Source organism: Talpa europaea (genome assembly GCF_964194135.1).
Source record: "Talpa europaea genome assembly, chromosome: 1".
Lineage (NCBI taxonomy): Eukaryota > Metazoa > Chordata > Mammalia > Eulipotyphla > Talpidae > Talpa > Talpa europaea.
This window is the reverse complement of record NC_140073.1, coordinates 138,744,880-138,761,018: the sequence shown is the minus strand read 5'-3', so window position 1 is coordinate 138,761,018 and position 16,139 is coordinate 138,744,880. Positions and strand designations below refer to the sequence as shown.

Sequence of the window (16,139 nt, the reverse complement as noted above, 5' to 3'; positions counted from 1 at the left end):
TTTACAACATACACAGTTTGATTTTCAACCACCTATTGCTTAAAATAATATTAGTGAATTGGAATACATGATATCATAAAATTTAATCTTTTTGATCATGTTATCATGATTAAGAGATAACTGTTACATGATTTGGTAATGGTTTAGGTGTATGGTGTGTGAGACATAAAAACTGTTTTACCAGAAGGTGGTCTTTTACTGGAGCTGTTATTGGAAACAAGCATTACAGGGATGATGTTTCAGCATCAATCCATCACCCGACATATAGTGATGGCTAATGATGGACAGAAAAGTCAGGACTCAGAGGACAGTGGTCTAAAGTTCTAATGTCTAAATTCTTTACTAACATAATAAAAATATATGAGCAATATTTACTAATCCACTGTTTTTATACCAATTTTATCTGCAGATAATTCTTATCAAAATTTAGAAGTTAATCTACACAAGGAGATTTTGATTGATTTTTTTTGCTTAAATATTGAAAATGTTTAAAAGTAAGGCTGGCATGTATTCTATATAATATTTCACAGAAATCCCACTGAACATTGCTAGTAAATTTGTTCTATCTGTGTAGGTTTTATAGATATAAAAAGGAAATGTGCCTAATTAAAAAGACAGCTGAGTGATGCTATCTTTCCAAGTGCTATATGCAACCAACAGTTACTATCCACTGAATAAAATGTTATAAACCTGTCAAGGCACTATGCTCGGTATATAATCAACAACTCAAGGTGGTCATGATTAGAACCATGATGTGAGAGAATGAATGAAATGCAGTTGAGTATACACACGTACACAAAAGTTATATATATATATATATATATGTGTGTGTGAGTGTGTGTGTCTGTGTTTTGTATTGACTTATATAATAAGTATTACATAAGGAACTATTCTGAATAGTAACAACAAAATCTCTTTTTAGTCTTTGATTTTAATAATCAAAGTATATGTGTATATCTGGACATATATATTTACTTATAAATGAAGTAAAAGGAAACTTTGATCTTCAAAATATAAAATCATGTTCCTTAGTTGATTAAAATGTGAAAACACAACTATTCTTTATAGAGTGGAAATATAATTAATTACAAAACATGGACTATGCTGATTAGAAGCATTTCCCTTGAAATGATAATTTATTTCAATATAGTTGTTGTTATTTAACTTCTAGAGATACTTTCCCCAATTGTCCAATCCTTATATATTTTTTAAATTTTAGTTTAATTTCATACCTCTATTTAATTTTTAATATCTGCTATCCTACCATATATATCAACTATTAAAACTTTGGTTTTAGAGATACAGATTAAATAAAAATATTGATCATTATTTTTTGCAATATTTATACCCCGGACCCATTTCTAATTTACCAAGTGGTTAAAATGGAATTAATGTCTTACTTTGAGTAGCTTTACATTCATCCCATAAATACTTTTTTAAATTATTTAGTGCTAATGCAGACTCTCATCCCTGGAGAACTTAAGATTCGGGGGATGCTGGATTCCAGTGGCAAATATGTATGCCAGGATAGACGTATGTCATTAATATTCATGCTTCTAAAAATGAAGATTTTTCCTCTTAGGTGTCAAATGATTACTTTTAAAACTGTCAGTGTGTATAATATGTAAAGAAATAGTATTCAGGCCACAATTTTACTGTTCCGGTATTTTTATGGTCTCAACATATCTTTGCGTTAAATGTAGCAGCCTTATTTTACTTTAAGCATGCATTTCATAGCCAGAATATGTTTATAATTGTTTGATTTCCCCTTCCTTTCTCTCTAGTGGACTTTCCTTGCTTATCCTCAAGCAACAGGGCATCACTTCTCTACAATTCCAGTCCTTGAAGGAAATCAGTGCAGGAAACATCTATATTACTGACAACAGTAACCTGTGTTATTATCATACCATCAATTGGACAACGCTCTTCAGCACTATTAACCAAAGAATAGTGATCCGGGACAATAGGAAAGCAGAAAACTGTAGTAAGTACATTACCTGGGCATTACAACATAGAAACTTTCAACATCTTTTCCTATTCTATTTTGGACCATTTAAGAATAAAGCCTCATTCCTTAAGAAACATTTTGCTCTTGGGATATGATCTTATTGTCTTGAACAAGTGTATACATATTCATGATGAATAGATTCTTTTGCATGTGAATGAACAGTAGAGCACATTTTTAAAAATATATAATTTTTTTTAATAGTTAAGACTGACTTTTTTTTTTAAGATTTATTTATTTATTTATACAAGCACTGGGTACAGTCAGAAACGCGGGAGGTTGAGAGGATTCACCAGAGACAGAGCGGGGAACAGAACAGGCAGACTGACGAAATACACTGCTGGGGGAAGCAGCAGGCACAGCAGGAGAGGTGTGTGTGCCATGTGGGACCCTCGCCAGAGGCCGGGGATTGAACCGGTGCTGCAGAGGCTGTGGGCAGCTTCGCAGCCCAGTGCTCAACCGCTGCACCACCAGGGGAGCCCTAAAAATATATAAATTTTAAGACGCCAACATGACTTAGGTTTACTAAGTTGTCAATGAGTTAATGTACGTTTTTTAATAACCCACCTTGTCTTTTAAAAACTATAAGGCAGTCCAGGCTAGCAACTTGCATGACATATATGTTGTAATTTATAGGGAACTCACTTACATTTTATCTGTTTGGGATATTTAAAAATGTTTTCCCGAAGATCTCCTGCAACATGATAGCCTTCATTTTAATGCCCTTAAGTTCATACACATTTTTCTGTTCAACAGAGAATCTAGAAATATAAAATTTATTATGTATCAAAATGCATGTTCACACTGAATGAGATTTAGTCTTCCATTATATCTGGATAATTACTGTGGTTTTAGACCCTTCTACTTCCTGACAAAGTGCTTGATTTTCTTTTTCTCTAATACATAATCACTTTACCCCATGTTACTATAGGTTTGTGTGTACACGCTCCAAAAGACTGGAGTATTCCTGGAAGTAAAATAGGATCTTCCACACACATTCATGAGTATTTCCCAGGTCAAGCTTGTACTTTCCTTTTCTTCTACTTCAAAATGCAAAGGCAAAACAAAATACAAACCATACAATAGCACCATCACCTTTCAAATATAAGATTTAACTTTGAAGAAAAAATGCCAGTGAAAAAAATAATCAGAGAAAAATATTTCTCTTTGACACAGTCATTCTACATATCCCACAAACTGTACTATGTTTACATTTCATAAACCTAAATAAAAAAAAGCAAAAGTGAAAGAGAAAATACAGAAAGAAATTAAATATAAAAGTCAAGATAGGAAAAAATTGTGATTATTTATACCTATTTAAGACTTCTAAACTTTTCAAATGACCAAAAGAAAGTGAATGATAATAATAAATTATAATACAAAAATCAAACCTATTCTTCCACTTTCACTGTTGTGGCTCTTAGACCAAGTTAGGCGGTTTTTCATATTGTGAACATAGTTTCCCATTTTGTGTACTCAAAGTTGATTTTGCAGTTTGGGGAAGAAATAAAGCAGTTAGGAGAAATATCCTCTTGTGGTGCTATAGTATAATATTAAATATCATTTTTCATTTTTTTAGATTTATTTGTTTATTTATACAAGAACCGGGGTATAGGCCAGAGTCACAGGAGGGTAAGAGGATTCACCAGAGACAGAGCAGGGAACAGAACAGACAGACTGACTAAACACACTGCTGAGGGGAGCAGTGGGTGGGACAGGAGAGGTCTACCATGCCATGTGGGACCCTTGCCAGCCGGCTGGGATCAAACAGGTGCTGCAGTGGCTGTGGACAGCTTCACAGCGCTGCGCTCAACTGCCTGTGCCATCAGGGGAGGCCCAAGCATATCATTTTTCATTTTTATAATCTTCAAAAAAAAATTTGCCTAAATCCTTTTGTCAAAATTTGAATTTCATTCTCAAGGTACATTGGATCCTATTTGCAAAAATGAAATGAACCTATGAACTTGACCTCAGGTGCTGCTGCTGTTTGCACTGGGCTGCAATTGTAGCTCACATTGATTAAAATCTCTTTATCATCCACAGTGCTATCTGCAAAAGGGAAAAAATTAAATATGTGCTTCATTTAAATGTTCTGTAAATATTGTACTTTTAGTTATTCTCTCAATAAACCATACACATGCAAGTTACATATGAGCACATACACTTATTTGCTACAAAGCATGCGTACACACAAATACATCCCAAACATACAAGGTTACTATGAGATACTCTGACCTAAATCTAAGAATTGATTTGGTGATGTAAAACAGAAATCTTTATTTGTTAGATTTTTGAAGTTCAAAAAAATTTAAAACAGTAGTAATAATTTAAAAAAAGCTTTATCTCATTTTTAAAGGGTAACAGTGGCTGAAATCCTCATCTCTCAAATCAAAAATTTGCAGAGTGTGGTTTTAAGAGATTGAGAATGAGAGAAACTTGAAAACATTCAAAGCTAAAACATTTCTGCCTCCTTTATTTATATAGTTATAGAATGGGCAAAAGGTTGGAAGGAGTTTTAGGGTAGTCATATAAAGGTATTTGAAATCTCTTAAAATATTTAACACAGACTTACATTGAATTATAAACAGTGAGAAGATAAATATTATACCAACCCCCAAGCTTCAGAATTTTAATTACATTTTAACTTAAATATCTCTTATTGTAAAAACATGTGTATATATACACTTTAACCCACCCATTATAAACAAGTGATATTATTCATAAATAACTTAACAAAATGAAATATAATTATTACTATATATATTTGTTTCCTAATAATAATACCTTTATCATTATTAAAAATCAAAATGATATAACCTTATAAAAAGAATATATAATTTTTGGTGTGGATAAAGATATATTTTCATATATAAGTAGGATTATACAATATATATTTAAATTCTATTCGGCCATACATTCCTCCACTTAATAGATTATGAACAACTTCCATGGCAATATATAGAACTCTTCCTTGTTTTTTAAAACTGAAGGGGCCTCCCCTGTGGCTCAGTGAGTTGAGCGTAATGCTGTGAAGCTGTCCGTAGCTTCTGTAGTGCGGGTTCAATTCCTGTCCAGGGAGGTGACACACATAGAGTGGCAGAGCTCTCCAGTCTCTCCTGCTGCTCCCCTTAGCAGTGTTTTCAGTTCATCTGCCTGTTCTACTCCCCACTCTGTCTCTGGTGAATCCGCTCACCCTCCCATGCCTCTGGCTTGCACCGCAGTTCTTGTATAAATAAAAATAATAAATCTTCAAAATAAATAAAACTATAAAATATTTAATGAACAAGTATCAAATTAATGATAATTTATTTTTTGTTTTTAATATCACTAGTAATAATGCTATTACTAGTTCATTATTTTTAATAGCAAACAATATTTTTATAAAGAAATATTTTAATGAACAATATTTTAACAAACATGCCAATAAGTTGTAATATCATATGTATTTTTGTTTTTAATATTTTCTTATGCTTAAGTGTTAGAGGTGGAATTTCTGTGTAAATGACGTTATGTATTAAAAATATTACTATATTGCCTTAACATATCTCAGAAATACTAGGGCATTTTAAACTTGTCCTAAATAATGTTTGATTTGACATATTTTTCCACAATTCTTGATAACGTATTATCCATGATTTTAAATTCTGATAATTTGAAATAGGAAAAAGATATCTTCAACTTTATATTTTTAGTTGCACCTCTTTTCATGTTGACTGATCATTTGTATTTCTTCTCTTGTAAATTACTTAGTCATGAACTTTCTCCATTTTCAATTTATGATTTGGTCTTTTGTGGATTCTGAAGAACTCTTCACAAATAAAGTCCATTAAGTTATTTTATTTAAAATGTGCTGTGCATAAATTTCTGTCTTAGAAGTTATTTTTAAACTTCTTATGTTTCAATGAACATTTTTTTAAAGTTCTTATATAATTGAGTGCATAGATTATATTATTTTCCTTTTTATGTTTATGGTCTTTGCATAATCTCCAGACAATCCTTTTTTCTTTAACTTTAAAAGAGAGTTGAAATACTTTATCTGGAAGTTTTGATATAGCATTTATATATATATATATTTAAATATATATATATATTTAAATCTTCAAATGATTAGGATATTGATCAACATAATTTGTTGAATAATCCATCTATGGCTACTGATTTTTAGATGGCTATAATATATCAGTTAAAAGGCAAAAATGGATGAGAATTTCTCAGTTTTTATAGTTAAATTTAATCATCACTGCCATCCTATGAAATGTAATTATGACCTCTTCATAGAATAATATATGGATATTATTATTTGTTCAACTTTTCTGAAAGTCGAACAAAATTCCAATATATGGAATTATTGAAAATCATTTTCAGGATTAGAACCCATCTGGTTGTGTCCAAATAAAAAGGCAACCTATAGAGTATGAGAAAATACTTGCAAATCATATGTTGATGAGGAGTTAATAAATAAAATATATGTCACTCAAAAAATCCAATAGCAAAAGCAAGAAAAGTCTAATTAAAAATGGAGAGTTCTTTGAGCTCTTTGTAGATTTTTGATATCAGTCCTTTGTCGGATGTTTGGTATTCTAATATTTTCTACCATTCAGTCGGGTGTGTCTTCATTTAAGTTATGTTCCCCTCTACTCTGAAGCATCCACAGGGAAAGGGAGAGAGGCAAGGTCGAGATAGGGTTGGGTGAGAGCATGATGGACTATGGTGGAGGACTCAGTGTGCATTGGTGGTCAGTGTGCCAAGTTTACTACACTTGAGGGGACTCCTACTTAAAAACAGTAATAAAGATATAAACAAATAGCACTTCAAAATTAAAAATGTTAAATTAAAAACATTATTAGAAATTATGGGTATTTGTTCATTAAAATATTTCTTTATAAAATTATTCTAAGTTTGCTATCAAAAATGGGAAAGGACTTGAATAGATATTTCTCCAAAGGAGACATACTAATGAGCAAAATGAAAAGGGGCTCAGCCTCACAAATAAAGTGTGAAGCAAAATGAGATAAAACCTCATTTCTGTTAAAAATGGCTGCTATCAAAATGCGAAGAAATGATGTTCTGATGAAGATGTGAAGAAAATGGAACCTTGATGTAGTGTTGGTGGAAATATTGTTATAGTCACCACAAAAAGTGGTATGGAGGGACTTCAAATAATTAAAAATATAACTAACACATTTTCTAGCAGTTCCACGTCTGGTGATATATCCAAAGGAAGTGAAATTAGGATCCAGCAGAACTCAATCCCTTTACATTGCTCAGTTATGCTTTCCTCTAAGGCAAGCCCTTTTTCTTCAGAAAACATGGTTGGCTATGGCAAGGCTAGAATAAGAAGATCCTAGAATTTATGAATTTAGGTAAAAGAGCTCAACTAGCTCTCTTCCAACATTTAGATTGTTCAAAGCACTCTGGATGAACTCAGTTTGGGTTATGCCTTCTCTCTCTAGAGATTGCTATTATCTTCCTACCATCAACTAATCAAAGATATTTTCAACTCAATCCCAGTAAGGCTATTGGAGTGATATATTAAAATAAAATTGTTATTTTCCTGCTAAAAATGTTTCAACAGTTTCCTGCAACTCTTTGGACACAACATAACATTCTGTAATGGCCACTAGAGCCTTGTCTACTTCATTAATTCATGAGGTACTGCTTCCCCACTCAATACCCATGTCCAGCCTATGTCCTCTAAAAGCATTAATTGTATTCCCTGCTTAAGCTCTCTTAGCCAGAGATGTAATTCCCAGTAGCCTCCAGCCCTCTTTGTCTTAATAATCCTTATTTATCTTTCTAATTCTAGTATATTGTCCCTCATTCCCTCATGGATTGACATATTTCATTAGGTTAGGACAACTGATGTAGTCTCTCTCATCAAATATGTGTATATGTATGTATGATTCATTTAATGTTTATCTCTACAACTAGACTATAGGTTCTAGGTAAATGCATATTTTATTTCTTGTTTCCATCGTATTTCTGTAGCTTAACATTGTTGAACATATTTTCTCACCAAATAGTTTTTAAACACATGAATATGCTTGTGTATTTTCATATATCTCTTAAGAACATTTATTAAAAACTTAGTTAAATAAGCAACCCTGCATTAAACATTTATTAATATAATGTCTAATCTTCATCACAATCCTGAAAGGTAGATATTATTATTTACTTTATAGCTGAGTAATATTTAGATAATTGGCCATGGTTACATGAGTCATATAGTCATTTGGTAAATATTTGAATTTATGTTGATCTGATCATAAAAACTGATAGTTTCTGTCTAAATACAATCCAAGCTTATCCCATGCCTCTACCAATGCTAAGTAATGCAAACAACATAGATGGTCTTGTACAGTGAAAGAGAAGGCTTTTTTTCTGCCTTTCTGCCTATAGACAGTTACTCCATTTCAATATTTTGAGTTAATCCATTTACTTTCACACATGAAGCAGAATAGCAAGATCCACTTTTTAAGGTTGCCCCTATTTTAATGAAAGCAGGTTCAATATTCTCTTTTAAAGTAGACATACTAAGCACATTATTATCTTTACAATTTTTAACAGACAGGTACAATTCAGATGAGATTAAAAAAAATCTATTGTATGGCTTCTAGAGAAAGCACAGGGGATGTTAAAGGTTGCCCAATAACTACTTTGTTAAAGTTTCTTTAGAGAGGTTCATAATGACCTTTTGAACTATAAGCCACTGAATAGGCCTTCTACTTCTACCTGGCAGGTCAAGGGCTGTTGAATTTTTGGTGTTGATCAAAAGCTTTTCGCTTTAGAATTTCAAAGAACTAGCTTCTTTGGCCTTTTGTTCTATGCTGTGTTGAGACACTTTCCTTCTTTGGAGAAAATGATTGCCCATCTTTTAATGCCATCATCTAGTGGTTTGGAAAGAATGGGATAAAGTAATTGTTATGATTTTCTGTTTATTATTTTTTTCTCAGAAGATAATGTTTCCCTGATCTCTGAATACAGACATAGGCAGGCAGTAGACAGCATAAAAGAAGGTAGGATCTTGGGTGAAAACATATTTAAGGAACTTAGCAATACATAATTGCTTATTAACAGAATTTAACAAAGGAAAAATTGTGGCATTGCTTATGTTTTCTACAAGGTTATGCGGTGAAGAATACCAAGAGTCACATTTATGACTATGTAGTATCGCCTTGAATATACTGTCTTTACAAAATGCTTTATAATAAAACTTTTAGGATTTTTTTTCCCTCTTCAGGAATTTTTCTGATGAGCTTGTTTATTTCCTAAGCAAGTATTTATATAAATGTGTTTTTGGAACATAAAACACTCTGTTAAAAACCTTAAAATGACTGGATATTTATAAATTGTTCTTTATATTTTATATTTATTCATGTTATTGATCTTTTGTTGCTTCTTGACTATTTTCTCTATATAATATGATCTTACACATTTATTTTCAATCATCTTGATCTTTCTTCTCCTTACAGTTTTATAAATTAGTGGCAGATCTTATACATCTAGGGATTTAGTAATATGAGACCTATGTTAAATTCCAAGTCTGGTTACATTTCTTTTGTACAGTGAGAGAGCCCCCTTTCACTATATTATGAATGAATCAGAAGGAAATGACTTGTTATTAGTTCAAAATCAGTATAACAGATGAACCGTCAGCTAGCCGTTCCCAAGTATAACATCAAATTAGTCAACTTTTGGAAAGAAAAGCTTCCATTTAGGAAGGGAAAATGTGATTACAATATATGATATTTTGTTTTAATACATTTTTCAGAGTTAGAATCACAATTAAGTAAAATCCGTAAACTTTTTAAGTTACCTGAAATAATTAATATTATATTTGAAAAGAGGGACAATCCTATCTAACAGGAAAATACTTTTACTATTGATATAATTTGCGAAAAAAGCATGGGAGAAAACCTAAGCTTTCTTAGCTATGATACCCAGAAAAATATTTGAAGTCTTTATAGGCCCTTCCTCAACATCTAGTATTCCTTCACTAAAAATATGATACTTAGTATGAATGATAATATAATCACTATAAATAATATTAAATAGTATAAAAAGAAATAGAGATGGTAAACTTTAAGTGACAATTTTAAAAGACGAGCCCCAATTTTTTGGCTCTCTCCCATCAACAACACCACCAAAAAAAGAATAGAGATAAGATTAATACTACTACGACTACTTAATTTTCTATGCTATCTTATAGTCACCACAACTAGTTTAACATTTCTTTCAAAATGCTTTTCAAAAGCTTTTTTTTTTTAAATTAACAAAATCCACTATATTGTTATGGCATTGGCATTTTTAACATTTCTCTTAATACATTGGTTCTGTGATATTCAACAACCTACAATGCAGTCCTCCAATCCAAATATTTATTAAAATTATTGCACTACAGTTTTGTCAAAGTGAGCTCTATAAAAGATATGAACTATTTGCTTAACGTGTACCATTTCTAACAGCATTTCAGAGTCCAAGAGTAAGGAAGGAATGACCCCGTATTGCATTCAAGGATGCGGTGGGCCACTAAGACGACCCTTAACATTGTTTCATTACAAGTGCCACTCAAACTAAATATGAAGGTAGCTTAGTCATACTTCAGTGGAGGGCTATTAGGAAACCTACATTTCGTTCCCATTTCTTTCTCCCCTTCTTACCTTCCATATAATTTTTCTCTCCTTCTTTTCATACATATATTTTCATGAATATCATTTGTTCTACTTTTTCATGAATTTCTCATATAGAATTGAAGGAAAATTTCTGGTGTATTGGTAGAGAAAAGGATTGGGAAAGTTATGGCTTGTTCCTTACCTTACCTGGAAGGTTAACTTCCTCCTACAATTTTGATATAGATATCTGAGGTTTGTTTAGTCTTATTAAAAATTCAGTAGTGCTATATAAAAAGAATGAGTGATTTGTGCAATATGGAAGATGTGGGATGGAGGCTATGTGGTGGCTGCTCAGGTAACCAAAGTTGTCTGTCACAGATCCTGTTCAACAAAATCCTTTAGAAATAGCTGGACTTAGAAAGAGTCAGAGTAAAATGTCGAATTCTGACAACCTTCTGCTTTATTTCCTCTTGATTTTGATGTTTTTCAGCTGCTGAAGGAATGGTATGCAACCATCTCTGTTCGAGTGATGGTTGTTGGGGACCTGGGCCAGACCAATGCTTGTCCTGCCGTCGTTTCAGCAGAGGGAGGATCTGCATTGAGTCTTGTAACCTCTATGATGGGTAAGGCATCTTACAACGCCATCTTTACCTCATGAGCTTTGAGGTACGGATTGGTTCAGATCTAAAAATTACAAGAAATTGGTACAATTTCAGAATGTGTACACTGCCAGGCATTTAAGGAGAACTCATTGCATAGAGGAGATGCCTATAGAAAAATTATTTTGAAGGGGGAATAATTTTATTTATTTTTTTAATGTTTAAAAATGTGTAACCAAAACAAGCAATTCTTAATTCATTATAGGAATTATAAAATTATAGCTAATCTTCCCTCACATGTCCATAATCTTTTTTTTCTCACTTTCCCATTCATTTTTCATGTATAATTACTATACAATATAACTTTTTATTTTGGGAGAGCTGTGTATAATAGATGTGACAGAGATTTCTATGTCTCTGACAACTGCTTAGCTCTATGGAAAAACTACTTTCATAGTTGCTAGTTGAAGGTTTTTTAAAGTGTTCTGACACTGAAGACAACCTGACAATATTTTAAATCAGGTCTTTTAAATTCCTTCTGCTATTATGATAATCACATTGGCAACAATAAAACCTAGTATATACCTTGTTGCCTGACATTTCATATACTCATAAAATCACTTTATCATAACATACCGTTTCATGCATCATGGTTGTCCTTCATTAGTGTGCTAATACATCTTTTAGTGCTGTCCCTAAGTTAAATTTTCTTATATTACTACTGAAAGGATTTTTAGCAGTTTTCTAATAGTATAGTTTTGAAATTATTTTATTTCTTCTCCCTCATGAATTGTATAATTTTAACCAGTGTATTCATGACTCTAGGTAACATTATATTTTTGCATTTTACTGCAGAAAAATAAAAATCTATAAATCATAATGATATTAACATGTTCCTTCTTTGAGAGATGACCAAGATGAATTCCCTCCCAGAAATTTAGGGGGGAAATAAACATACTAGTGTTTAAGTATATAAACTAAGAAAGAATTTAATAGTTTTTTTAAAAAAAATCAACTAGTAATTTTATAGGATACAGTCAGCTATAAATTTGCTAATGAATAGCAAATTATGTGCTGCTTATTGCATTGAATTGTATTCTGACATCTTTATATTATTATGAAATAACATTTTCTTATGTAGAATAACTCAAATCAATATATACCTGTTGTGTGTGTAGCAAGATTTCATTAAAATGAAACTAATAGACTTTAATTCCATTAAGGGGATGCCTCGTGAAAAGTTTACTGAATATGAATTTGCAAGTTTAAATAGGGAATGGATTCTAGAAATCATTTTACCTAACAACAGCAGCTTATAAATTCAGAAGTGTAACTAAGTTTTGGTTGAAATCATAATACTGTAGAAGGACTAAGCTAACACTAGAACACAGGGCATTTGGTTTTCCTCCTGTTTCTTCTTTAGATACCACTGTTTTTCTTCAATATCAGACTTTTTTAATTGGTTAGAAATATAAGAATGACTAAATGTTTGGATCCTTGCTCCATCCTCTCCTTCTGCAAAGTAGTAACAGCTAAGCAAAGAAAAAATATCAGTAACCTAAAAACAACACAATTTGTTTTTTGAAAGTTCAACATTTAAATGAAATGTAAACATTAAATCAATGTAATAAATATAAAATGTCTCATCTATTTTGCAGCATGAGTGGTACCCTAGGAAATCATATGCACAGGGTTAGTTTGAAAGAATATAAATAAAGTTATCTTATAAAACTCTGACCTAATTCCTTCCTGCCCAGTGATAGATTGCCCCACCTTCAGTCTTGTAGTATTGACTAATTTCTTCCAACATTACCTGGTGGTTAAGATGCCCTTTAAGGCGGATTGGACTCAAGTCTGAACTCCAGCACTTTCTAGTTGAAATGTCCCACTTTTGAACAAATAGCCATTCTGGTCAGCTTTCTTATGTGGAAAATGAGAATAATAATGGTTTCAGCTTTGTGATTGTGATCATCATAGGAAAAAATGCATGATAAGGTTTTGCTAGAGTTTCTAGTATTAAAATTACCATAATTTCCTTTTGTGTCTATTAATCTGAGCTGATTAAATGGTTAAGTAGAATAATTACTTTTACTGCAGCAAAGAAATAGAAACATAGTATTTACCAAAATCAAAAGCTAACATATGAAATATATATTATATATATATACATATGATATATATACACATACATGAAATATATATATGAAATGTATGTAATTAAGTGTGACTTTTATAAGAGAAGAAATCCTAAAAAGAGAACTACTTGAGGAGGATAAAGAAAATAGTTAATTCCTGACTGTGAGCACTCAAATCTAGATCATAGAAATCACCATATTTTGGCAACTTGTAACTACAATATACATGCAATCAAAGTGAAACAGAAAGCTCATTGTGGTGGAATCCTAAACTTTTTCTTATCTGACAACACATTAAACTCTTGAAACTTTAAAAACAATAAAGAAATATGAATGAGTACCTGTCTGAGCTCTTGATTGGCATTTTTACATTTAAAAATCACAATCTCATTGAAACAAGAGTTTACATTTTTTAAAGATGTTTAGGAAAATGACCTAGGGAAGTTAAGGGACCTAATGGCTAGTGTTGGTTCTGGTATTTAAATTTGTTAAGGACTTGATTGCAAAGCATTTACTCTTGATCAGGTAGTACACACACATCATAAGTATGAGAAATATACAGCAGCAAAATCAAATGACAAAAAGCCCAGTATGCAAAGCTTAGGCTCAACAGACTGATTTGTTAGGTCGGATTCACATAGAAGGGAATCTCTGGTAATGTCAATAGGGACCAGGGGAAGAATAATAATGGATACAGTAGCAGTAAGGAGAAGTGACAGAAACTGCTGAGAACTGTCCTGATACAGCAAGGAAGAAATTCAGAAGCTATACAAATGGAAATTTAAGGAATAAATGTATAAAAGGTGACTAGCTGGTCTACATGATTTATTATCACATACTCATTATACTCCCCAACTCTGGGGGGATTAGAGGTTTTAGAAAAGAAAGTGAGAAGCATGACCTATGTTTTAGTACCATAGAATATAAAACCTTCACTTAGTTCCAGACCCTTTAGTCACCCAAGAAACTGTTTTCTGAACCAGTGGTTTGCTAACATTCATAGATTTGTTCTTATTATCATATAATTTCTTATACTGATAATGCTTTTGTTTCTCTTTATAATTTCTCTTTTGCCCTTCTCCCCCATCCCAAATACCAGGTCATTTTGATCTTGATATCCTGAAGCTCTCCTCCTATGTTGATGAAACATGCAAAAAAAAAAAAATCTGATTTTATGTACTTGAGATTTTAAACTCAGAAATTTCACAAAAAGTTTAATTCATAGCTAATCAGCACCTCTTTTTAAAAATGCAAAATTGTGTAACTAGATATTACATCCAAACATAACTAAAATGTCAATTTATGCTATTCATTAGAAAAACCATATGCAATTATTTTACCTTGGAATAGATATAGTTTAGTCTAACTAAGAGAACAGAATAACCATTTTTTGACTTCTGGCATTTATATAGGGTATACAGTAACCAAATGAGCTTGTCCACTCTGAAAACATAACTGAATATTTCACTCCAGGGAAAAATAACTTTGAATTTATCACCCAATTAGTCCATAATTGCCATGTTTCCTATGTTATTAGTTTGGAATGGTAGATTATAATACAAAGGCACAACATAATAAAGCAGCTATAAATATTTAGTCAAATTTTGTTAGCAATTCACAACTGATGCTCTAAATTGTCTTTACCCAGTACCTCAACTTCTTGTAGCTTAGTGGCAGTGGCTGATTTAAACATAGATTGTTGATATGCAATTATTTAAATGTAAATTTTACAGTAGATTTTGATTGGAGAACTTATGTACAGATAGCATTTAATACTCATATAGCTAAAAATTAAAGGTTGTTTGAAGGGATTATAATCATCCCAGATTTAATTAGAAAGCTATAGAATGTTAACACTAACTGGTTTCAAGTTTATACCACATAAAGTTCTTCAAATAAAATTTAAACTAAAAAAGATGTGACATTAAATCAATAAATCAAGAAAATAAAATCTGCCAAAAAAAGATATTTTCTCTAATTCTCCAAGGCAGATATTTCAAAAGAAGAAAAAAAAATCAAAGCATTTTTTGAAGTTTCACCAAAAATAAATTGAAGAGTTTTGGGATTTGAAGGACAAGGATGGGGAACATTCATGTAACTTAGCAACAAGAAAAATACAATAGTTCTTTCAGAGTTTAAAAAATAAAGCTTCAACAAAGAGTAAAATTTTATATAGAGACAAACAGGCATAGCCTTACTCAAAAAGATAAAAATACTTCTGCTGTGTCATCAGAAGAGTCATACTTTTTTTTTTTCAATTGCTAGAATATCTCACAAGAGAGAGGTTTCCTGAATGAGTCTATCGTTGAACCCAGTGGAGGGCAAGCTGAGCCATCTGGCTGCAGTTTATCTTCTCCCCTAATGGAGAACTTATTCCTTAATGTACAGGGAATGATTCTGATGCTTCTGGCATATAGAGAAACAAACTCTAGAAAATACTCTGCCAATAGGACTTTTAGCAGATGTTGCTTCATTTGTTAAGTTGACAGCTTGTTTGCTTACACCGCCTCATGCAGCTGATGTTTTCACAGTGAATTTCGGGAGTTTGAGAATGGCTCCATCTGTGTAGAGTGTGACCCCCAGTGTGAGAAGATGGAGGATGGTCTCCTTACATGCCATGGACCGGTAAGCCCATAGACATCTGTCACCTTACTGACTTATTTCCATGTATGAATGTTTGTTGTCATTGTTCTATTATTTATCCATCCATTCACTAGGTATTTATAGCATACCATGAGGGGGTTGTGTTTGATATTCGGACTTCAAGAGGCTACAGCTTAGTAGTAGA

The 16,139-nt window shown here is 32.0% G+C and overlaps 1 protein-coding gene across 2 annotated transcripts in view; it reads left to right on the top strand.

Annotated features, from left to right (window-relative positions):
* ERBB4 (erb-b2 receptor tyrosine kinase 4) overlaps window positions 1–16,139 on the top strand; it is a gene marked incomplete at both ends in the record, with an annotated part of 956,569 nt that overhangs the window by 696,627 nt on the left and 243,803 nt on the right. For both annotated transcript variants that reach the window (XM_084249633.1, XM_084249632.1), the window contains 3 exons: window positions 1,785–1,984; window positions 11,108–11,240; window positions 15,883–15,976. In XM_084249633.1, coding sequence (XP_084105759.1) covers window positions 1,785–1,984; window positions 11,108–11,240; window positions 15,883–15,976 — 427 coding nt within the window. The remainder of the gene's footprint in view (window positions 1–1,784; window positions 1,985–11,107; window positions 11,241–15,882; window positions 15,977–16,139) is intronic.